Genomic DNA, 23,571 nt, shown 5'->3' with positions numbered 1-23,571 from the left:
ATGAACTTATGTGTGTCTGCACATATAATTAACCTGACTGTCAAAACACTGCTATGTGAGGAAACAAAAGATGAGAACATTTATTTGTAGGGCATCAGTGATTTCAACACTCCTACATAATTAACATATATAAAAAAGAATTTTAATGTTTAATGCATGTAATTCATATGATTCATGTTTTGCCACAATGTAATTAATTCATTAATGTCCTTCAACTAAGATGGAGTTTTAAATGTCTGCAGAAAATGTCTTGAGGATGGCACATCAAGTGAGCATGGAGGTCTCTTGGGACTTTAAAGTGACACTTATTGTAATTTAATGAAGCTTATGATAGTGTAGCCTATTATTTGATTAGTTATATTGTGTTAGATATAGGGGCAGTAGTTATAGTGCAAAATGTGTCATCTAATGCAAATAATTCTGTGACAGCAAGATGCTTTTTTGAGTAGCAAATTGAGATAATACTTATTCAAAATAACTACTTCAGTAAAGGATTAACCATTTCCAGTTAATTTTAATTACATTTGACATTTCATAACATGTCAAGTATTCTATAAACAAATGAATCTCCATTGTGATTGGATCAATGTGAGCCCACTTTGAATATTTTGCATAGCAAATCTATTCCCACCACAATCTAGCCGCTGCAACAGTAGGGATTTTACTATCTTTTCACGTATTGGACAGTTATTGAAAAACTTTCGACTGAATCACCTTCAAAACTGAAAATGACAAATAAGTATTTTGTCTCAAAATAAATGTGATCATTTCTGGGATTCTGATTAGCTACATAAATTTGCAACATTTTAAATATTATTAAATATTAGATCAAATTACCTCAAAATCAACCTTTAGATATTACACGCAATAATCTCATGGATCAGGAACATTTACAGTGCATATTGACAAACAGGTGTTTAGGAAAGTGATGTGGTAGTTTTTGTTGCTATTTAGTATTATGGGAGAAAATAAAATTCAAATGTGCCTTTAGCCACGTTGTACCCTACAACTATTTAACAAGTTTATAATTCGACTTCTTATGTTAATGTAGGGCCAAATATATGAGAAAAATACATTTGCCCTTTAAACGTCCCCATGTCATGACCCGGTACAGGCAGTAATGGCATTACTGAACTTCCGTAAGACTCGTGACATCTGACCCGGGATATTTATTCAGCTTTGATATTCTGTTCGGTCCCGCGTGGATCCATCATCTACTCCTCTCGCGATAATGAGTCCGGATATATTAACAGCAAAGACGAACGCTCGTCCATTTGAAGGGGCGTCGCTGGGGTTCCTTTAGGGTCTTTTGGTTGTGTAGCTTGTCTTCCAGGGGATAAGACATCATGTCTGACGCAGCCATCAGCTTTTTGAAGGATTTCTTGGCGGGTGGTGTGGCCGCTGCCATCTCCAAGACCGCTGTGGCCCCCATTGAGAGAGTCAAACTGTTATTGCAGGTGAGTTTTATAAACAGTTAATCACATGATTAAACTGTAGAAATTTATATTTAATATCCTTGCAAATAACTTTAAAAGTTGCATGCAAAAAAAAAAAAAAAAAAAAAAAAACTTATAAAGCATTTATAAAGGGAATAGGGTATGAATTTGTATGGCAAACGACATTTAGATTGAAACTGTTTAAATAGTATTCGAATGAAAAGATTGAAATAACAGAGGAGAAAAATTGCTCAAATTGGCGCTGTCTGTGGTGCTACTTTAGTTAAGCATTTGTAAGATTTGAAATGAAAAGTACAAAAATGTCTAATGAGCTAAATTACTTTTTTTTTTAGATTACTAAATTTCAGTTTTACTTGATGTTATATGCATTCGCAAATTTTCCTAGACAATATTTTGGAAACATTTACAACATTTTCAATAATTGTCGCCTAATATTTAACTTTGTAACTACTTCCGTCACACTTACTGTCAGTGCCAGAGTTCATAAAAGCCAACCATGTGTGTTGAGATTGAGTCTGTGTAGAGCAGTGATATTTGGTTTAAGTTTAAAGTTAAAAATAGTCTCGAGGCTGCAACCCAATACTCAAACCCCGCGCACAAGTGGGCTGTGACACCAAGTGCAGCTCGTACACGTGGTCAGTTTAATTCCTATGTGTAAAGAATCAAAATGTATTTCGAGACCAGATGAACACGCAAAGTACATGTGCTAGATAGACAGTAAAATAATCCAACCTGACCACAATGCTGAGTGTTTATTCAATATAATCAACAATTCTTGACCATTTTGGATTTCATTTATCCAGTCTTGGACCATCTTTAATCCAGATTGCTCTTTGTGTTTTTCCACTTCATAGGTCCAGCATGCCAGCAAACAGATCACAGTTGAGACTCAGTACAAAGGTATCGTTGACTGCGTAGTGAGAATTCCCAAAGAGCAGGGCTTCCTGTCCTTCTGGAGAGGCAATCTCGCCAATGTCATCAGATACTTCCCCACACAAGCCCTCAACTTTGCCTTCAAGGACAAGTACAAGAAGGTCTTCCTTGGAGGAGTGGACCAGAAGACCCAGTTCTGGCGGTACTTTGCCGGCAATCTGGCCTCTGGTGGCGCCGCTGGTGCCACTTCTCTGTGCTTCGTCTATCCTCTCGACTTCGCCAGAACAAGGCTTGCTGCTGATATCGGCAAGGGCTCAGCGGAGAGAGAGTTCACTGGTCTTGGTAACTGCATTGCCAAGATCTACAAGTCTGATGGTATTAAGGGTCTTTACCTTGGCTTCAATGTGTCTGTACAGGGTATTATTATCTACAGAGCTGCATACTTTGGTGTCTATGATACAGCTAAAGGTAAGCAATTACGGAATGGAAAACACCTGATTGTGTCTGTGGATGATGCTCAAATAAATTGCTTGCATTGTGTTAAATACAACTCAACACTTCTATCACTCAGGTATGCTGCCAGACCCCAAGAACACACACATTGTCATCAGCTGGATGATTGCCCAGACAGTCACAGCTGCTGCCGGTATTATTTCATATCCCTTCGACACTGTCAGACGTCGTATGATGATGCAGTCTGGACGCAAAGGAGGTAAGTCAAATGACTTTTAGCAGTTTGTTGTGCACAAATTCTGTTTTATGGAATTTATGTATGATAATTGATTGACGAGTAGACTATTGTATAATGATTTTCACTTTATTTTCTCCTAAAAGCTGACATTATGTACAAGGGCACAATCGACTGCTGGAAAAAGATCATCAAGGATGAGGGTCCCAGAGCCTTCTTCAAGGGTGCCTGGTCCAATGTGCTGAGAGGCATGGGCGGCGCTTTTGTGCTGGTCCTGTATGACGAGATCAAAAAGTACACATAAACTTTCTCAATCCATTGCATCCATCATACCAAAGGAAACCCATTAGCGCCATGTATGTCTTAATTGTATAGAGTGATACCAACCAGGGAGAAGTTGGGGAAGAGAGTACTTAGCCAGGCTGGCCAAGGGGTGAGTTATGATCATGTGACAGTACATGGCCACTGTACCCTCCACCGCTATACTTGTAAATATATTTAAGTCAACCCACTGCCCCTCAGTTTTTTTGTTTATTTATTTTAATAATTTTACCATAAATCCCTCTTAACTCTGAGAGTCTACATGCTCTGCAGTGGCTCATCACCTCTGTAGTTAGCTGAACACTTTAACTCCCTGACTGAATCAAGTGACTGTACATTGGAAAGTTGACTGTTCTTGTGGTGTGTTCCACTTTATGTGTTTGTTTAGATAAGAATAAAACTAAAACTACATCTTCTGTTTGCTGCGTGTGGTTTCTTTCTTTGATATTATGAAACAAATTACTGTATTAGCTATTCCAAAACAAATCAAGCAACAGAATAATATTACAAAACACAGCAACTAGACAAAAATCGGATCCCTAAAACTATGATCTGTTCTGTGACAGATTGCTAACTGTGCACAAATTCAGAGTAAACTGCAGTAACAAAAATCTTTTTCTCAGTTTCTGTGTTGGCGCAGTTACAGTTTAGTCTGAAAAGTTAATGTCTAGTAATAGCATTATTAGTTAACACTTTATAGTACCATCAACAAACATAGTTAAATGCTTAACACTGTTAATGTACATTCAAATATGTATATATATTACTGGTAAACAAAAACTTAAAGGTTCTGTAAGCAAGTTTAGCCATTCTAGAATTTCCACAAACTGAGACGTTGGATTAGCCACACCCCCTCTTTCCAAACCCCCACACTCCAAAGATGCCAAATTAGCTTTACTGAGACCAGTAAGGAGCTGAAACAAGTAGGTATAGCTGCAGGCTGTAGACCTCAAAATGGGGGTGGAATCTCCAAAAGAGGGCGGGGTTACTCCAGATGGGGGTGTGGTTACCCCAAAAGGGGGTTGCACCAACTCCAAAAGGGGCGTCACTTCCACTCAGGGATAAGGTCAGGGAAAGGGTTAGGTAAGGTGCAAAGCATCAGTGGCAAATTAGCAATCTCAACTGACAAATGTTATGAGCAACATGGCACAAAAATGGCATTAAGCCTTAATAATTCACTGCAGCTACAAAAAATGTGCAAAATGATTGCAAAGCAGAAAGCATCAGAGACCACGGCCTGCTGACACATTTTTATTTGCTGTTTACAAAGTCTACAACTGTCACAGAGACTGGTGAGATACCTCAGGACACTTATTTCATTAAAATCTTTCAGGGAATAGGAACATTTTTTGCATACCTTTCCATAAATGTATTTATTTAAGTATTTAAGTATTAAATAATGTAATGTTAGTTGGTGTCATTAAAGTTAGCACAAAGTGTTATTAAATATTATAATACTATTATAATATATTGTATGGTAATGGTCCATTAATATGCAGTGACAGTAACTAAGGCAAGTCAAATTATACAATAGAGCCTTCAGCAACAATAAGTCATGTGTCAGTCTCTGTGCTTGCATACTAACTCTGCTAGTTTGTCATGTGTTAATGAGTGTTGGTCAGCCTTGTCAAAAGTAGTTTAAGAGTGACAGGAGAATGACTGGTATTGTTATGCTTTTCTGTTTTTTGTAACAGATGGAGGACTATCTGAGCATGTGTGTAACTGTGTATATGCATGCCAGGTATTCAAGTGTCATACAGTTTGGTACAGACAATAAATCACTTTTACATTCTGAACAATGCAACAAGATACTAGATATAACCATGCCAAATAAAGCAATTATTTCACATGAGATAACAAGATTTACAATTTTTAAAAGACAAACAGATCACGTAATTAATTAATCTGATAACAGAAATAAGATACACCCATCTCTGTCATCTGCTGAATTCATTGAGACACTACGAGACCAGGCGGGCTGTGGTGTTACTCTGTTGAGTTCAGCAGTCTCTGGTCTAGCTCTATGTGGACTGTTGGAGGGTCTTGAACTCCTTCCTGTGTTTATGGTAGTAGAATAAATGTTTAAAGGCATTAAAAGTATTTAAAGCAGATAACGCATTTACAAGCACAATACACACACACTGATCCAATATCTGTGCTCTTGTTTATCAGTAAATTATGGAGAAAGACCAAGATGATGGCTCATTTATTTATAAACAATGTAACTTTAAAGGAATGTTCAGAGTTCAATACAAGTTAAGCTCAATCAAAAGCATTTGTGGCATAATGTTGATTACCCAAAAATGAATTTCGACTCATTCCTCTTTAAAAAAAAAAAAAAAAAGCAAAAATCGAGGTTACAGTGAGGCACTTAAAAATGAAGTGAATGGGGCCAATTTTGTCACTTTTTAAAAAATATAACCACAAGACATAAAGGATATTTGTGTAAACATGATTGTAGTGTGATAAAATCACTTACAAACCTTTTCTGTGTAAAGTTATAGCCAATTATACAACTTCATTATAATGACGATGTAATGTCAACAAACCCTAAAATGACTGTAAAAACGACAATTTAAACAACTTTACAGCTCAAATAATACACAAGTTTTAACAAAAGAATTGAGGCAAGTGCTTTTATAAAATTATAAGTTCACATTTCTGTTTAAACTCTCAGAAAATTGGCCACATTCACATTTATTGGCCCCATTCACTTCCATTGTAAGTGCCGCACTGTAACCTCGATTTTTGTTTTTTTCGCAGAGTTGAAATACATTTTTGTGGTAATCAACATTATGCCACAAATGCTGTCGATTGAGCTTAACTTGTATTGAACCCAGATTATTCCTTTAAAGGCAGATTTTAAATATCATCGAAACTCAAACTGCTTTCCTTTCAATAAAAAAATAAAAAAAAATCTTTGATATATGATTTTGAATCCATACTCAATCCATGAAAAACAGGCTCCATTGCATTTTGAAAATAAAAAAATAAAAGGCTATGTTTAGGAAAATTTTTAAACTTGAGATTAATTGTGATTAATTATGAAATATTAAAGACAGTCCCAGCTATTTGATTACTATTTCTGGAAAGTGCAACATGATGTTGACTGAATATGGGATGATGAAATAATGATTGCATGAACATAACTGAACATAATATCTTCATTCAAAATGCATCATGCAAATTATGGCCAGGCCCAGACAGAATCTGCTGACATGTTTGCATTTTCTGCACTGATTTTGAGGGAAAACCTGCATTATTCTCTGGAATGGATTTAATATGGTAAAATGTATAAAATGGAAACTATTTATACTTAACGTATTTGTAGCTTAACCCTAAAACAGGCAAGAGTGGAAAATGATTAGCAAAAAATAATTTCATGTCACTTTTTATATAATTTGGACTTAAGTATAACATATTCAAAGGCATTTAGATATATCTGATATATTTTGGATTTTATGAGTTGTGTCTCCCAGGATACGTTGCCCTATTAATGTACAAAAAAGTCAAAGTCATCAATACTTCTGTTTCATTTGATGCAAAAAATGATGAGTTTCTGACTTCCCCTCTTATTTTAAAACAAATCATATGTGTGTGTGTGTGTGTGTGTGTGTGTGAGAGAGAGAGAGAGAGAGAGAGAGAGAGAGTGTAAAGCTGGTGCACACTGTACGATTTTGCCCATGATTCTGCCATCTTATATACATTTCCGCGGGTCCAGACGGCATTCCGGGCCGCGTCATCAGAGCGTGCGCGAACCAGCTGGCTGGTGTTTTTACGGACATTTTCAACCTTTCCCTCTCTTTGTCTGTAGTCCCCACATGCTTTAAAACATCCACCATTGTGCCTGTTCCAAAACAATCGAAAATAACTTGTTTAAATGACTGGCGTCCTGTTGCTCTGACCCCCATCATCAGCAAATGCTTTGAGAGACTAATCAGAGATTACATCTGCTCTGTATTACCACTCAGTCTTGACCCGCTGCAGTTTGCTTACCGTAACAACCGCTCCACTGGTGATGCCATTGCATCTACAATACACACTGCTCTCTCCCACCTGGAAAAAAAGAACACTTATGTGAGAATGCTGTTTGTAGACTACAGCTCAGCATTCAACACCATAGTGCCCTCCAAGCTAGATGAGAAACTCCGGGCTCTGGGCTTAAACAGCTCGCTGTGCAGCTGGATCCTGGACTTCCTGTCAAGCAGACGCCAGGTGGTTAGAATAGGCAGCAACATCTCCTCATCACTGACCCTCAACACTGGAGCCCCACAGGGCTGTGTTCTCAGCCCACTACTGTATTCCTTGTACACACATGACTGTGTGGCAACACATAGCTCCAATGCCATCATTAAGTTTGCTGATGACACGACGGTGGTAGGTCTGATCACTGATAATGATGAAACAGCCTACAGAGAGGAGGTGCACACTTTGACACACTGGTGTCAGGAGCACAACCTCTCCCTCAACGTCAGTAAGACAAAGGAGCTTGTGGTGGACTTCAGGAGAAAAGACAGAGAACACAGTCCAATCACCATCAATGGAGCACCAGTGGAGAGAGTCAGCAGCTTCAAGTTCCTGGGTGTCCACATCACTGAGGAACTCACATGGTCCGTCCACACTGAAGTCGTTGTGAAGAAGGCTCATCAGCGCCTTTTCTTCCTGAGACGGCTGAGGAAGTTTGGAATGAACCGCCACATCCTCACACGGTTCTACACCTGCACTGTGGAGAGCATCCTGACTGGCTGTATCTCCGCCTGGTACGGCAATAGCACTGCCCACAACCGCAAAGCACTGCAAAGGGTGGTGCGAACTGCCAAACACATCATCGGAGGTGAGCTTCCCTCCCTCCAGGAAATATATACAAGGCGGTGTGTGAAAAAAGCTCGGAGGATCATCAGAGACTCCAGCCACCCGAGCCATGGGCTGTTCTCACTGCTACCATCAGGTAGGCGGTATCGCAGCATCAGGACCCGCACCAGCCGACTCCATGATAGCTTCTTCCCCCAAGCAATCAGACTTCTGAACTCTTGATCTCCCACGATCAAAATACATCAGCACTGCACTTTATTACTCTTTTATCTTACACCGGACTGTCATAAATATATTACTGTCATTATATTATGTCTCTCTTAACAACTTACTATCAACCGACAGCCTGAATGTCAATACAGTACAATACTGTACATTCTATATATATACTTTTTTCATATATATTTTAATTTTTATTGAATAATGTGTATCTATATAGTATCTATATAGTAAAAAACAAAAAAAACAAAAAACAAAAACAGCATATTGTATACTGTGCAATGTATGTTATTATTGTATATTGTTGAGTGTAATTGTGTATAACAGATGTTTAAATTGTGTTGTGTTAATTTGATGTTTTAAGTTGTGTAATTATGTATAACAGATGTTTAAATTGTGTTGTGTTAATTTGATGTTTTAAGTCGAGTTTAATTATGTATAACAGATGTTTAAATTGTGTTGTGTTAATTTGATGTTTATTGTAGATTGGCGTATGTCTCATCACTGTCACGACTGCTATGTTGATCGGAACTGCACCCAAGAATTTCACACACCATTGCACTTGTGTATATGGCTGTGTGACAATAAAGTGATTTGATTTGATTTTGATTTGATTTCGGGAATCATAAAGGATTTCTGTTGTCGTACGGCAATCTTAAAATGTTCAGTGTAACATGTTCACCAACGGCTGATTAATAGCCTTTGTGATGATCATTAGCCTCATATGTTCTGGCAGTGTCGGAAAATTTGCATCGCAGCCGTACAGTGTGACTGCTATTATGACGGCCAGATGATATAGTCTGCTCCTCTCTCGCACCCCAATTCACTTGGAAAGAAACCTGCTCCGTGTTTGCACCACCGTAGCAACATTTGTGCCCAGTTATTAACCTACTCAAACTCTTTCAATGTTTTTTCTTCTTTTCATTTTATATAAAATGTTTTAATAAATAAATAAGCAGAAAATAATTGGAGAAAAGTGTAACACTTCAGCAATATGAAAGCATTATTCCCTGAATTAAATTCAGAGCTTACAAAACGAAAATAAATAAATGATTTTTCTTAACACATTTTTTTCTTTACATTTATCATGCATTTTCTTTACAACTTTATTTTAATTATTATTTTACTTTTAATAAATTTACTTTAAACGTCTGTAAACTTCTTTAGTTAAGGTTCACACCACTCCAATTTTATTAAAAAAAATATTTTAAGTATCTATGGGACATTTTAATCCAAATCAGCAGATACAATTGGATACAATTATAGAAATCTATGTCACGTTTGTGCATTATACATAGGGAATTTGCAAGCGGGATATATTATTAGCCTACTTGAATTTTCGAAATTTTGATTGGTCTATAGGTTACTAATCTAGAGGAGAAAGACGTACTATAACCCACCTTTTTTGTTTTCCCCTATGTGAACTTTTAACTTTAAAGGCATTTTAACTTTAGCCGGGGACTCTCATTTTGAAATGTATGCGTTTCACTGCTTCCAGCTGCTCATTCAAACAAATAAAGGATATAAAACGTGCACTCCTACAATAATCTACAACATATTACAATATAAACAATTAAAAGCCCCTGTGCTTGGAGAAAATACAACAGTGCCGCGTTTTCACTTTGAAGGATATAGCGCATGCATTTATTTAATTAAATAATTATTTTGAAGTTAGATAATCACATTAGTTCATATTACGATTACCATCTTTCCGTCCCCAAATGCAAGACCACTTTAAATAAAAATTAAGAATTTTGTTGTATCATTAAGACTTTTTATTACTTTAAATTTTGGAAAACTGAATTTAAGACATTTCAAGACTTAAGGATCCACGGGAACCCTGGGACTACACTCTTAAAATGGAATACATAGACTTTCAATTATTTGCCAACAAAAGTCTTCATCTGCCAACTAACAAAGGACAATGCATCAATGTGAACTTCTGCAGTTAATCCAGGATTAACTTCAAAGACATTAGTCATTAATCTTAAAGTTCATGCAAAATGTTTGTTTTAACAATGGCCCTTTACAATTACTTAGTTTACTAATTTTAAACCATGACCTGCACTGCACATAAATAACTAATATTGGCATTATATTCATGCTGGTTAGCCAGAGGGCAACTGGCCCCCACAGTGAGCCTGGTTTCTCCCAAGATTATTTTTCTCCATTAACCATTTTATTGAGTTTTGTGTTCCTTACCTCAGTCGCCTTCGGCTTGCTCACTGGGGTTCTAAATACAATTATGATTTATTTAATTATTTATTTTTAAACACAATTTACAACCATAGTTAATCAAACTACACAATGATGACTAAGACTTTATAGATATTACAGTTTTCATTTTCTGTTAATGCATGATTTTCTGTAAAGCTGCTTTGAAACTATGTGTGTTGTGAAAAAGCGCTATACAAATAAAAATGACTTGACTGACAAAGTCAGCATATCCTGCAACATGGATGGGGTTTTAGGCCAAGCTGACTTGACAATCACAAATTTGAACCAAGTCATGTGAACCCCATACTCAAAACAGACCTAACTATGATAAATAATAACAAGATTGGGTGAGAAACTCTTTCTCATACCCCCTATAAGAAACTAAAGAGTATGTATCTTGTGGTGCACGTTGCCTGTTTTAAGGTTAAAAGCATAGCGAAATTAGTTACAATATTTAAAATATAGTTGCAGGCAGTAATTACGAGGCCAAGCACACCAATGGCAAACATTTAGACTGAATATAGAATTATGGTGATGATTTTAAGCAGAGTGGTGAAAAAAGACATTTGTTTGACAACTTGGTAGTGTTGTACAAATGCATATAACTTTTGACCAGTAGGTGGCGCTGTCACCAAATTGACATAGTATTGTAAGGGGTAGGTCACAATGTCATACCTTAATTTTTATGTCAATACACTAAAGCGTTCAAGAAATACAGCCTCAGATCCTTATTAGCATCTTGCCATTAAATTCGATCATACATAAAACAAGAACAGTTTGGTCTACAAAAAACATGTCTCGAGATGATGCATGCTTGCAAAAAAAAAAAAAAAAAACTGTACTTATGTTCCAGGGGGGGTTCCAAAAATGTAGGTTTTAAATTAAATAAAAAATTATGGACAGGAAGTATAGCAGACCATGCAAATTATGTTATCAACGTATTAGACATGACCCAAGGAGGCTAACAACACAAGTCTCATGACAATAGGCCAAATTAACCAAATGTTATAAGCATATATTTGTATATTTTGACCACTAGGTGCCGCTGTCACCAAACTTTTTAAATACCTTCAGGACATGGCCCAAATGATACATACCAAATGTTGTAATCATACGGCAATGTGTTTGTAATCTACAGCAATTTAAGGCAAAATTCTAAAATGGCCGATGCCCAATATGGCGGACATAGGAAAATCATACGACTCTGTGTGCCTGAAGGAATCTAAAAAGACCTGCCTCATAAAGGCCAAACTATTCAGAAGTTAAGCAAAAAAAAAGCCATTTTTATATCTCCTGCCCATTAGGTGGCACTGTGCCGAAACGCTGCAGGTACCCTCTGATCATGCTTGTGAGGACACATACCAAGTTTGGTGTAAATACGCTAAAACATTGTGAAGATACAGCCTCATGTCCATTTGGCATGTTCGCCAAACGGTTTATGAGAATGGTTTTGTTTATCATAATAAATTTCATAACTTTGTCATGAGTGTCCCTAGATGTGCACAATTTTGTGCGAATCAGACGTACGTTCTAGGAGAAGTTCGAAAAAGTGTTTGTTTCAGAAAATTCGAAATGGTGTAAAATCTAGTGGGTGGAGCTGAAAATCGATGCAAGGATTCAGAGGAAAAAATTACGGTTCAAAAGTTATAGGCCAAAACCTAAGTGCAACTTTTAACTGTTGGTGACGCTAGAAGGTTTGAGTGAGTGACCCCAAATTTGGGTCAGTTACATCTGAGAGTGGCCCTATCAGTGTGCCAAATTTCATTAGTTTCCTATACACGGTTCTATGGGCTGTCATAGAATTTCGGTGGAAGAATAAGAACACTAACAGATACAATAGGGGCTATGCACCCTGTTTAATTTATATGCAGCTGGTGATGTGTTGATCTTTGAGAATGACAGGCGTTCCGCAAATCTGCAAAAAATTCTGCATAGATCTGCGGGCACAGATTCTGTGTGGGCCTGACTAGGGCTTAGGTTTATATGTGCTTGTGTGTACCAGATGTCCAGCTTGATCCTGGTTTGAGGGGGTGGCACAGATGTAATGTGTGTTCCCAGGTATCAGCACTGGTGCTGGTAATCAGCTAGTTGTTCGTTTTGGGTCATGCCAGGAGTGGCCTTCACAGATTCTAGATGCTTCAGGAATGCCTGAAAAAACAAAAAAAAAAGTCATTTATACCCATTTAATATAGAATTCTCCACAATCTTCTAAAGAATGACCCCTCCCTCACTGGTAATTACTTTAGTGGGAACTAATCAAAAGTAAATGGCTAAGCTTAGGTACCTTGTGTTACATTCTGCCTCAAATAATTTTATTGACTAAAAAATGCAGTAAGATAATTGTTACTATATTGTGACTATTTCTTATCATTTCTCTATTCCTTACCATATAATTTCATTTATCATATCATTGATTTTGGGGTGAGTTATATGACCTGGAAATCTTCTTGACACGTATAGTAAGATTCAACTTAATACTAAACAATTTCCGACACTAACCTGGGACCTCAAATTAACTTGCCTCCAACAAAATGTTCAAGAGACTAGTGTGACTAAAACCATGCACCCTGAAAAGTGTGAGCCATTGAGTATAAAAATAACTGGTGGCTGAAGATCAGAGTTTCACAGGCTGTATGTTGGTACAAACAGCCCTTTGGAAAACTCTCAGTAAGCCAAAACCCATGAAAAGAGCTGGGACTGGAAATAAAGGTGAATATGGAGGACAGCCTGCCCAGTGCTCTTAAAGAAAGAGTGACCATCTTGTAGTCTTATTGTGTTCCGGCATTTGTTGCTAGGTAGTGAAATGCTAACAAGACCTGCAGGAACATGCAGTCTGAGTCATAGCTTATCGTCCCCGGTTCTATTGACGATAGAGGGGCATTTTGTTTTCAGCTTTCTTTAATTAAACCAGACAGAGAGGAGGGTTTGTAAGGATGGCATTGATGCTAAAGGGGGCAATACACAGAATTAAGAACTAAGGGTATGCAGAGCGAGAGAGAGAGAGAGAGAGAGAGAGAGAGAGAGAGAGAGAGAGAGAGAGAGAGAGAGAGAGAGAGAGAGAGAGAGAGAGAGAGAATTTGTAACAGTAAGCAAGTGAGATTCAGGGAGTACAACAATCAAAAAACAGATCAAGTTACTTCCAAGGTCCATGGGTTACTGAAAGGTGAAGAGAGTGGGAAACAGAGAGATTCTGTCTTTATCTGAAAAACTGACACTGCAGACGCATTGCCACATTGGTTAGCAGACAGTTAGCAACCAAACACTGCACAACACTGTTCAGACATATATTTAGAATGCTATACTTACTAAAATGGGTAATTATTCCTTTTGCACTATAAGAATGTACAACACTTCAGTGAAAGCTGTAAAATACAATTTGTACACTTTTTCTTTTAAGTACCAAAATAATGTCAAAACCATTTCCCTAGACAATTTCAGTGATGTTTCACTGCAAGGGAAGGAATCAGGACCAAAAAATTTAATTGCTGTATTTACATTCATTTTTTATTTTTTATTTTTGTCATAGAAGCTTGAATGAGAAGAGTAGGGGGTTGAACTCAGTGTAATGTCAAGCCCATCGTGTGCGCAAAACTGCTTCCACCTGTCTCTTCTCGTCTCAGTCAGAAGGTGACTGTCTCTCTACATTCACTGACTGTGGCGGACAGCGTCTCCATGCACACGCACTTCCACAGCCTAGGATACAAAAATAAACACTCTCACAGAACATTATTACATAAATGAACATCACCAAAATACAAGATGTTAGGAGTAAAAACTTTGAAAGTCTAAAGTTAGCATTCTGTTTAAAATCCCTCTTTTTGTTTTACAGAAGAAAGAAAATCATATATCTTTTTAGCACAATATCATCAAGAACCCACAGATTTCATTATCCCTCACAAGGGAGTTATACCACTGAAAAAATTGGAAAATAACCCCCTCTAGTGGACACAAAAAACAGGCACCAACAAGCACATAAACAGCCATTTGGAAGACAAACTTCTAAGCAGGGATCAACGCTAAGAATTTTTTCTACTGGCCTGGTTGGGCCACTGCTTCAGATTTTTACTGGCCCTGCCAATATTTTCACTGGTCCCAACACAAAAATGACAAATAGCTGTTTTTACCATCATGGCTTTAAAAAATATGTCCGAAGATAAATATTTTTTACATATCTTATGCTTTTAATACAATGTCCCCCAGGGGCCTGGGTAGCTCAGCAAGTAAAGATGATGGCTGTGTCTCATTTGGAAGGATGCGTCCTCCGGAGGTCGCATTTGTCGGCTGCATACGTCATTGAAGCTGTCTCGTTTCAGAAAAGTGAGAAGAACACTTCGAATGCAGCCTTCAAATGTGACCTTTCACGGGAACTCGGAGGATGCATGAGGTGTATCCTTTGTGGGCCCTCACAATCCACAATTCTTTGCTTCAACAGAAATCTCTAAAAGAAAACAATGACGCCAATTTGCCCGTAAATATGATGTTCAAACACAAGGAATGTTAATTCCCAAGTTGAAGTACCTCAGTAGGTGGGTGCAGAGTATATAATATGTATAATTATATTAATATATAATTAAAATAAAATATTAGACTAAAAGTACAACTGTAAAATCTATTTTCTTTTCTCTTTCCATCATTATAACTCTACTAAAATGTACCTCATACATTCCCTTCCAGAGGGACTTTGTTCCCTTCTCACTCAAAGCCCTCGCACTTGTTAAAGAGTGGCATGCTCTCATAGTAACCATGTTACATTCTGTTTCCGTTTGTCCTTCGAAGGCCGTCTCATTTAAACGAGGCTTGTTTAAAGGAGGACACTCTGTATACTGCAGCCTTCAAAGGACATGTCCTACCTAGCATGCAGCCTTCCAAATGAGACACAGCCACTGACTACCACCCCTGGAGTCGCAAGTTCGAATCCAGGGCATGCTGAGTGACTCCAGCCAGGTCTCCTAAGCAACCAAATTGGTCCGGTTGCTAGGTAGGGGAGAGTCACAAAGGGTAACCTCCTTGTGGTCGCTATAATGTGTGGTTCTCGCTCTTGGTGGGGCGTGTGGTGAGTTGTGCGTGGATGCCGTGGAGAATAGCATGGGCCTCCACACATGCTACGTCTCCACAGTAACGCGCTCAACAAGCCACGTAATAAGATGCACGGATTGATGGTCTCAAACGTGCAGGCAACTGAGATTCTTCCTCCGCCACCCAGATTGAGGCGAGTCACTACGCCACCATGAGGAATTGGGCATTCCATATTAGGGAGAAAAAATACAATGTCCCCCAAAATTTAATCACATTTATAATTTGCAAGATATGATTTATGCCTTATGTAATCCCATATATGCGCTTTACAGATATAAATTCATAAATACATCATATTAACCTCAGCCGTCCTGCCATTTACACATGTGTTTTTAAGCCAAGAGTTCTGTGGAGGAGATGATGGGTTTTCGGTCACCCATTTAGTCATGCTGTCATGCAACTTTTGCCCATGTGTAGTGTTTTCACAAGAAGGATCAAAGATTATACACTGAGTTAAAGATTTGATTATTGGCTGAGAGAACATACTTGCTACTAAATCGGTTGTGATGTGTAATATACAGCATGTAGATATTAGGCCTAATCTGTGAATTAACAATGTGTATGCAGTTGTGCTCAAAAGATTGCATACCCTGGCAGAAATTGTGAAATTTTGTGAAATATGACTGATCATGCAAAAAACTGGCTTTTTAAGGATAGTGATCATATGAAGCCATTAATTATCACATAGTTGTTTGGTTCCTTTTTAAATCATAATGATAACAGAAACCACCCAAATGGCCCTGATCAAAAGTTTACATACCCTTGAATGTTTGGCCTTGTTACAGACACACAAGGTGACACACACACAGGTTTAAATGGCAATTAAAGGTTAATTTCCCACACCTGTGGCTTTTTAAATTGCAATTAGTGTCTGTGTATAAATAGTCAATGAGTTTGTTAGCTCTCACGTGGATGTACTGAGCAGGCTAGATACTGAGCCATGGGGAGCAGAAAAGAACTGTCAAAAGACCTGCATAACAAGGTAATGGAACTTTATAAAGATGGAAAAGGATCTAAAAAGATATCCAAAGCCTTGAAAATGCCAGTCAGTACTGTTCAATCACTTATTAAGAAGTGGAAAATTCAGGGATCTCTTGATACCAAGCCAAGGTCAGGTAGACCAAGAAAGATTTCAGCCACAACTGCCAGAAGAATTGTTCGGGATACAAAGAAAAACCCACAGGTAACCTCAGGAGAAATACAGGCTACTCTGGAAAAAAGACAGTGTGGTTGTTTCAAGGAGCACAATACGACGATACTTGAACAAAAATAAGCTGGATGGTCGAGTTGCCAAAATATGCAGAATATATCGGTAACAATATGCCTGACAACACCTTGAAACACCTCACAGCTTCTGGCACAATGTAATTTGGAGTGATGAGACCAAAATAGAGCTTTATGGTCACAACCATAAGCGCTATGTTTGGAGTGGGGTCAACAAGGCCTTTAGTGAAAAGAATACCATCCCCACTGTGAAGCATGGTGGTGGCTCACTGATGTTTTTGGGGTGTGTGAGCTCTAAAGGCACGGGGAATCTTGTGAAAATTGATGGCAAGATGAATGCAGCATGTTATCAGAAAATACTGGCAGACAATTTGCATTCTTCTGCACGAAAGCTGTGCAGGGGACGCTCTTGGACTTTCCAGCATGACAATGACCCTAAGCACAATGCCAAGTTGACCCTCCAGTGGTTACAGCAGAAAAAGGTGAAGGTTCTGGAGTGGCCATCACAGTCTCCTGACCTTAATATCATCGAGCCACTCTGGGGAGATCTCAAACATGCGGTTCATGCAAGACGACCAAAGACTTTGCATGACCTGGAGTCATTTTGCCAAGACGAATGGGCAGCGATACCACCTGCAAGAATTTGGGGCCTTATAGACAACTATTACAAAAGACTGCACGCTGTCATTGATGCTAAAGGGGGCAATACACAGAATTAAGAACTAAGGGTATGCAGACTTTTGAACAGGGGTCATTTCATTTTTTTCTTTGTTGCCATGTTTTGTTTTATGATTGTGCCATTCTGTTATAACCTACAGCTGAATATGAATCCTGTAAGAAATAAAATAAATGTGTTTTGCCTGCTCACTCATATTTTCTTTAAAAATGGTACATATATTACCAATTCTCCAAGGGTATGCAAACTTTTGAGCACAACTGTATAACATGAAATCAGACAACCCAAACAAGACCAACACTGACTGATATACAAAGAATAAAAACAAAAATACCTGTATGGTCCAGAAATTAGACATGTAACAGGTGTTTTATGAGGATGACATGAAGTAGACTGTTTCAAATATTCATCTTCACCCTGCAGCTGAACAGCTCTGATAATAATAGCCTAATAGCCATAGTGATCTTGCTTCTTTTCATATCAAATGGCATTATCATGTCGAATTAATGTTTACATTTTGAAACATTACATAATTAAATGTATACTTTTGGGATACTGAGCAGCTCGTGATTTCCAGACACGTGTATAACTGGGGTTTAAGAAAGTTTATTACGTCTCATTCGGCGTTTCATCTGTAAAGGTGAATTAATGAGAGAAAATGTGTTTGTTTTTTTACAGAGGGAATAAAACTAGTGCCTCTTTACGAGAGCACATGCATGTTAAACAGTCTACGCTGCATGGAGAGAGATGAGACATAAGCACAGAGAGACAGGATTTACAGTCCTATAGAAAGAAACTGTTGATTTCTTGTGTTACAATGTGTGGATTACTAATTTTCACCAACATGTAAAAATGAAAAATGTGGGGATTTCGCGCACTGTGAACACGGAATGTGCGGGGATACTTAAAATGTTGCGCAAGACATTAAATCCCACTACACAATTCATTAAGTGGGTTTTTTCCTGCTATTTTCTACACATTGGTAATAGCTGCTGCTAAGACACTTGGAAAAGAGTAAGGACAGTGCTAGGAGAGTGCGCTCGGTGTCTGCACGATCTTGTGTGTGCACACAACTGTGCCTTGGCGCGTCCAGTATATTATGCATTCGCACGTCTTTGCGAGACAAATATACTCACGCTCGCTCCTCGGTTAGAAGACTTAGTTCGCTCCGTGTAATTTGTGTGCTCTCTCGCTTGTTGTTTGCTTGCACTAATGTTATAAATGCAGCACTGGCCCGATCAAGCAAGTGACAATTCTAGCAACTGGCCCGAATCTTTCTCACACTGGCCCTGGGCCATCGGGCAGTCCTTAGTATCATGCTTAGTACTATAGCCCAAAATGTATTCTGATAAGATCTTAAGAGCTTACCAGGTTTCCTTTCTGAATGCACTCTTGATGTCTTTGCCTGTTGAGGCCGCTGTGATAAAGGTGTATGGGTGGTGTATTGCTCCTGCGACTGCTGGTGGTGATGCAGGCAGAGTTGCCATTATGCGAGCGCGCAGATGAACATGAGAGTTCAAGTAACAACCACTGGTTCTCCCGGTCGATTGCCTGTACCTCTTCATTAGTGAAAGAATAGTTCTTGTGACTGCGGTTGCTGCGAACACTGCCAGGACTGGAAACCACCAGTGCTCTGTCCGAGTGCTTTTCTACTTTTAAATGCACTGCATGAAAGAGAGAGAAACAGAGATAAAGCAAGATTCTAAAAGAAACAGCCACAATAAGAAAACATCTTTAAGAAATGTCACCTAAAAACAAACTTTCTGTCATTATTTAAACACCCTCTTATGTTTCTAACCCGTATGGACTTTTTTCTTCCGTGGAACATTTAGCAGAAGATTTTCAGTGAATAATAATGTGAATTAGAGATGTGCACGATTAATCAGCTAATCGAGTAATCATCATGTACCAGCTAGTCAACTATAAAACACACTACTCAAATACAATTGAGTCCATTGTGTGTGAATCCTTGTCATTGAGGTGTTGGATGAGAGGAGATATCATGGTGTCTTTGGTGTGTACTTTCAAGTGTGCAAATACTTGTAATCATTTTGATTCTTATTGAATTCTACTCTATTAGTATTCTATTCTTGTTAGAGTCATACATACCAACGGACAAGGATCTGGTTTTATGGTGGAAAGAAAATGTGAAGCGGTACAAGAAGCTTATCAGACCAGTATGCATAAATGTGCGTTAAATATCTGGACATGGGCAAAGCGCATTTTATAAAAAGCCTTTCTTTCATTTTTCTGAATAATAACATGTAAAATGATAAAAACGTTTTTATCCCCTCCCCTTGGAAATGTTTGTGAATAAAACAAAATATAAATTTCACGTAGGTGTCATATGTTATTTTTTATTTATATTTTAATTTTAAGTAATCACTTACTTGTTTTTTGTGGGTTAGAGTACTCGATTACAAAAATATTACAAAATGCCCAACCCTAATATGAATAAATTAAATGTTTGCCAGTTCCACATGCAAAGTTATCACATGGTTTCAGAAGACTTTGAATATGGTGCTCTTTTGTCCTTTTTTGTAACATAAAAGTATGTGGTTGCGAATATTGATGTGAAAAAGAGCAGTGCTCTGCATAACATTTCCTTTTGTGTTCCATGGAATAAAGTCTGTAATCTGGGTTTGAAACAACATGAGGGTGAGGGGGGTGAACTAACCCTTTAATTTATTTTGTAATTAACATTTTCTATTGATTCCTACAGTAAACAAAGAAAAGCAAAACATATATACAAAGAATCAACATTTAAACCACACAACCACCCCTCCCCCTCCCCAACAAACATCCCTGTGGTCACACATGAGTATATATACAAACACACACACACACACACACACACACACACACACAAAGCAAACAAACAAACAAACAAACAAATATATATAATCACACACATTTATACCTCCACCTCTCTCTTCAAATGTCTACAAATGTATCTATAGATGGTATCAAATATTCAAAGCATTTGTAAGACAATAAGAAACAAGTAGAATAGATTATGTTCTGTTATATTTTGGTGTTTTATTTGTCATATATCAAAGAGATGATGCAATAAATGATAAAACAGGATTAATTACTTCCACACAGACATTGTATGAGTCTGGCCGCCTAACGCATATTGAGCTTCGCACAACAGATAAGCTACACATAAGTTACACATATGTATTTTCTCAGGCACTTATCTAAATAGCTTTCAGAGTTTTAGTAGTACACCCAAATGTCAATAGCCATATATCATACTGTTCATGTGTTGTTCTCGCTAGTTTACTCCCATGCTGCTTCTTCGCTAAATACCAATGCCAAATGTAAATCAAGTCAATCACTGAAATAACAGCACCACATTGAGTAACAAATAACATGTATATATACTATTAATTAATTACCATTGCGCAGAAAATCAACATGATATAGTAGTCATTTGTATGAATATGGCACACATTTGACTTGTAATAAACAGAAATCCTGTGATAATAAACTCAAATAGATATGAAATTATCATAAAAAAATTATTTATATAAGTTGAAATATATATTGCGACACTGTTACATATATCGAGTCACTCTCAGCGCCATCTTTGTTTTTGACGGAAATGTAAACAAGGCTGCAGGGATAGACTTACAGTCTCTTCAATGACATGCACTGTATAAAGTTATAAAACATCCTAGATTACATCTAATTTTCCACAACTCATGTTGTCTGGAGTTTTTTGTCTACTGAAATTTCTTGGAAAGATGTTTTGTCTGCGGAACAGTCCAAAAACATTTTAAACAACTGTACAACCCATTGAAGAGACTGTATGTCTATCCCTCACAGCCTCTTTGTCATTCCCATCAAAAATCAAAGATGCCGCTGCTGTGAATGAGGTCTATACACTTTTGGCAATTAAAGGGGTCATGAAATGGAGAATCAAATTTTCCTTGATATTTAGACATATAAGAGGTAACTGTACTATAAAAAACATACTGTAAATTTCTGAACTCAGAACTTCCTCCCCAGTCTAAAAAGAGCATTTATAGTTGCCACCATGCTGAAACATCTCGTTTTGAAATCTGTCTATTCGTGAGGTCACAAACATTGCTCATTTGTATTTACACATCCCACAACATCCTTGGCCCCGCCAACTGGTGCACAGTTTAAATCAAGAGAGCAGGCCTTCCGTGGCTAACTATTCCTAACATAAAACCTAAGGAGAACCATCAGGCTATTTTGAATAATTTTGTATATTAGGGCTGCCCCCGACCAAAGATTTTCCTAGTCGACTAGTAGTTGTTAGTTTGAGCCATTAGTCGACTAGTTGTTGCATGTTTATGATATTAATTTAATTACTTAAATATATATATTTTGGGGGGCATCAGAACATGGTTTGTGTTCCAGGGCTGAGAAAGAATGTTATAAGTAAAATTGCTAACACTGTTCTAAACCGTAATAATGAGCCTTTAAAATATAAATTTTACAAGCGCACGCATGAAGTGAACCGCAGCAACACCGGCAAAAGCGGTAATGATTGTGAATGTGTCGGAAAAACCAGCAAGGAGACTGTCTGAACATTTTGTTAATTTATAGAGAGAAATGCACATTAGGGTTGTGCCGACAGACGATGATCTCGGGGATCGACGATGGTCAGAGTGATCACCAATAGCTGATGCCTTTGACCATGTCAAGACAATATTTGGCTCGTTTTCCCATTAATGTATTAAATTATTATTACTATTATTATTAGGCTATTATTATTATCAAATTAATATTACAAATAATTTGCCTGTAGACACACAGACATGTGCTTGAAGAAACACACTTTATTATATTATTAAGAACAGATGACAGAAAAGCCGTCTATGCGCATGTATGACACGCTGTTTGTATTTCAGTGATTACTATCATCATTATAATTATTATTTTTAAATGTATAATTGTTTTTATGTCTTCATTTGTGTAAGTAATTTTCCGCCTGCATGTTTAGATGGATACTTGCTTGACGGTAAATGGAAAGGTGGTTACTTATATATATATATATATATATATATATATATATATATATATATATATATTATTATTATTATTATTATTATTATTATTATCATTGATCACTTCATTATTTTAATTGCTTTTTCGTTTCGTTTGGAGTGCAATTTGAATTTAGAAATGTATTTGATTTAAGTTTTTCGCTTTTTAAATAAATTAATTTTCAATGCAAAATCGCTAAAGCAAGAATATTCACCGATCCCTCAGCCCGGGGGTTGCCAATGTAATTGGATATTGCAATATATATAAATATTATGAAGGAGGGAACAAAACAAATGTATTCACACACATGATGTATTTTCCCGGACAACGAATACCCATCAGGTAGAGAATGCACGGATGAAGTTAGTTAGTTTCCAAAGTGATGTTGCCCTTCACAACTGTTAAAACTGCTAAAAAGCCATCTTTCAAAAAGTTGAACAACACACATTTTAATTGCACTTAATTTTTTTCCAGTTTCATTTGAAGTTTTAGTTAAAATAAATAAAAAATAAAGTTCAAAGTTTGAAATCAAAGGTGTCTTGCTTTATTGTGTAGGCTTAACCCTAACCCTGCTTAACAAAAATGACCTGATAGTACCACCTAGCATCCAACCAGCGGTAATACCATTGTTCGTCGGTTTCCTGTGGAGTTTTTTTTTCTGTGACCAACTGACCAATCAAAACTTGGTCAACCAAGACTCTTCTCATCAACTAACATTTGGTCGACTATTAGTGGGCAGCCCTATTGTATATAAACATGAACTACACAGACTATCTGACCGCTGCCATGTATCTCGGCACTTTTAAAAGACGCGGTGTCAAGTTACAACTCTGAAGCAATTCTCTGTCATTCAGCTGCTGCATCTTGCTGTTTTGAGCACAAATGCATCATGGATGTGTTCTTTTGCACATCTGTGCTATTTTTAATTGTTGGTGTATGTAAACATAGGACTTCTTTGACGATGGACGTCTCTGACGATGGACTGT

At 37.5% G+C, this 23,571-nt stretch overlaps 2 protein-coding genes across 2 annotated transcripts; one reads left to right on the top strand and one right to left on the bottom strand.

The window, feature by feature from the left end:
• Positions 1 to 1,259: 1,259 nt before the first annotated feature.
• On the top strand, positions 1,260 to 3,755 carry slc25a4 (solute carrier family 25 member 4). Its single transcript, XM_051703056.1, has 4 exons — positions 1,260 to 1,457; positions 2,312 to 2,798; positions 2,902 to 3,042; positions 3,165 to 3,755. The coding sequence occupies exons 1-4, from the start codon at positions 1,347 to 1,349 to the stop codon at positions 3,320 to 3,322; spliced, it is 897 nt and encodes a 298-aa protein (XP_051559016.1). The 5' UTR covers positions 1,260 to 1,346; the 3' UTR covers positions 3,323 to 3,755.
• Positions 3,756 to 5,239: 1,484 nt separating this feature from the next.
• cfap97 (cilia and flagella associated protein 97) lies at positions 5,240 to 19,333 on the bottom strand. The gene is given in 4 exon segments (XM_051702250.1): positions 5,240 to 5,398; positions 12,604 to 12,735; positions 18,932 to 19,227; positions 19,324 to 19,333. Coding segments are annotated over 4 exon segments (597 nt in total).
• Positions 19,334 to 23,571: the final 4,238 nt, after the last annotated feature.

The sequence above is a fragment of the Myxocyprinus asiaticus genome, chromosome 7 (genome assembly GCF_019703515.2).
Source record: "Myxocyprinus asiaticus isolate MX2 ecotype Aquarium Trade chromosome 7, UBuf_Myxa_2, whole genome shotgun sequence".
Classification (NCBI taxonomy): Eukaryota; Metazoa; Chordata; class Actinopteri; order Cypriniformes; family Catostomidae; genus Myxocyprinus; species Myxocyprinus asiaticus.
The sequence above is the reverse complement of the archived record's forward strand: the minus strand, read 5'-3'. Positions and strand labels throughout refer to the sequence as shown.

What these genes read in the sequence shown, in the direction of transcription:
- slc25a4 (XM_051703056.1), top strand. Translation starts at nt 1,347, where the DNA reads ATGTCTGACGCAGCCATCAGCTTTTTGAAGGATTTCTTGGCGGGTGGT. An exon ending in GAGTCAAACTGTTATTGCAG is followed by an intron (nt 1,458 to 2,311) that starts GTGAGTTTTATA and finishes TCCACTTCATAG; the next exon opens with GTCCAGCATGCCAGCAAACA. An exon ending in GCAGTCTGGACGCAAAGGAG is followed by an intron (nt 3,043 to 3,164) that starts GTAAGTCAAATG and finishes TTCTCCTAAAAG; the next exon opens with CTGACATTATGTACAAGGGC.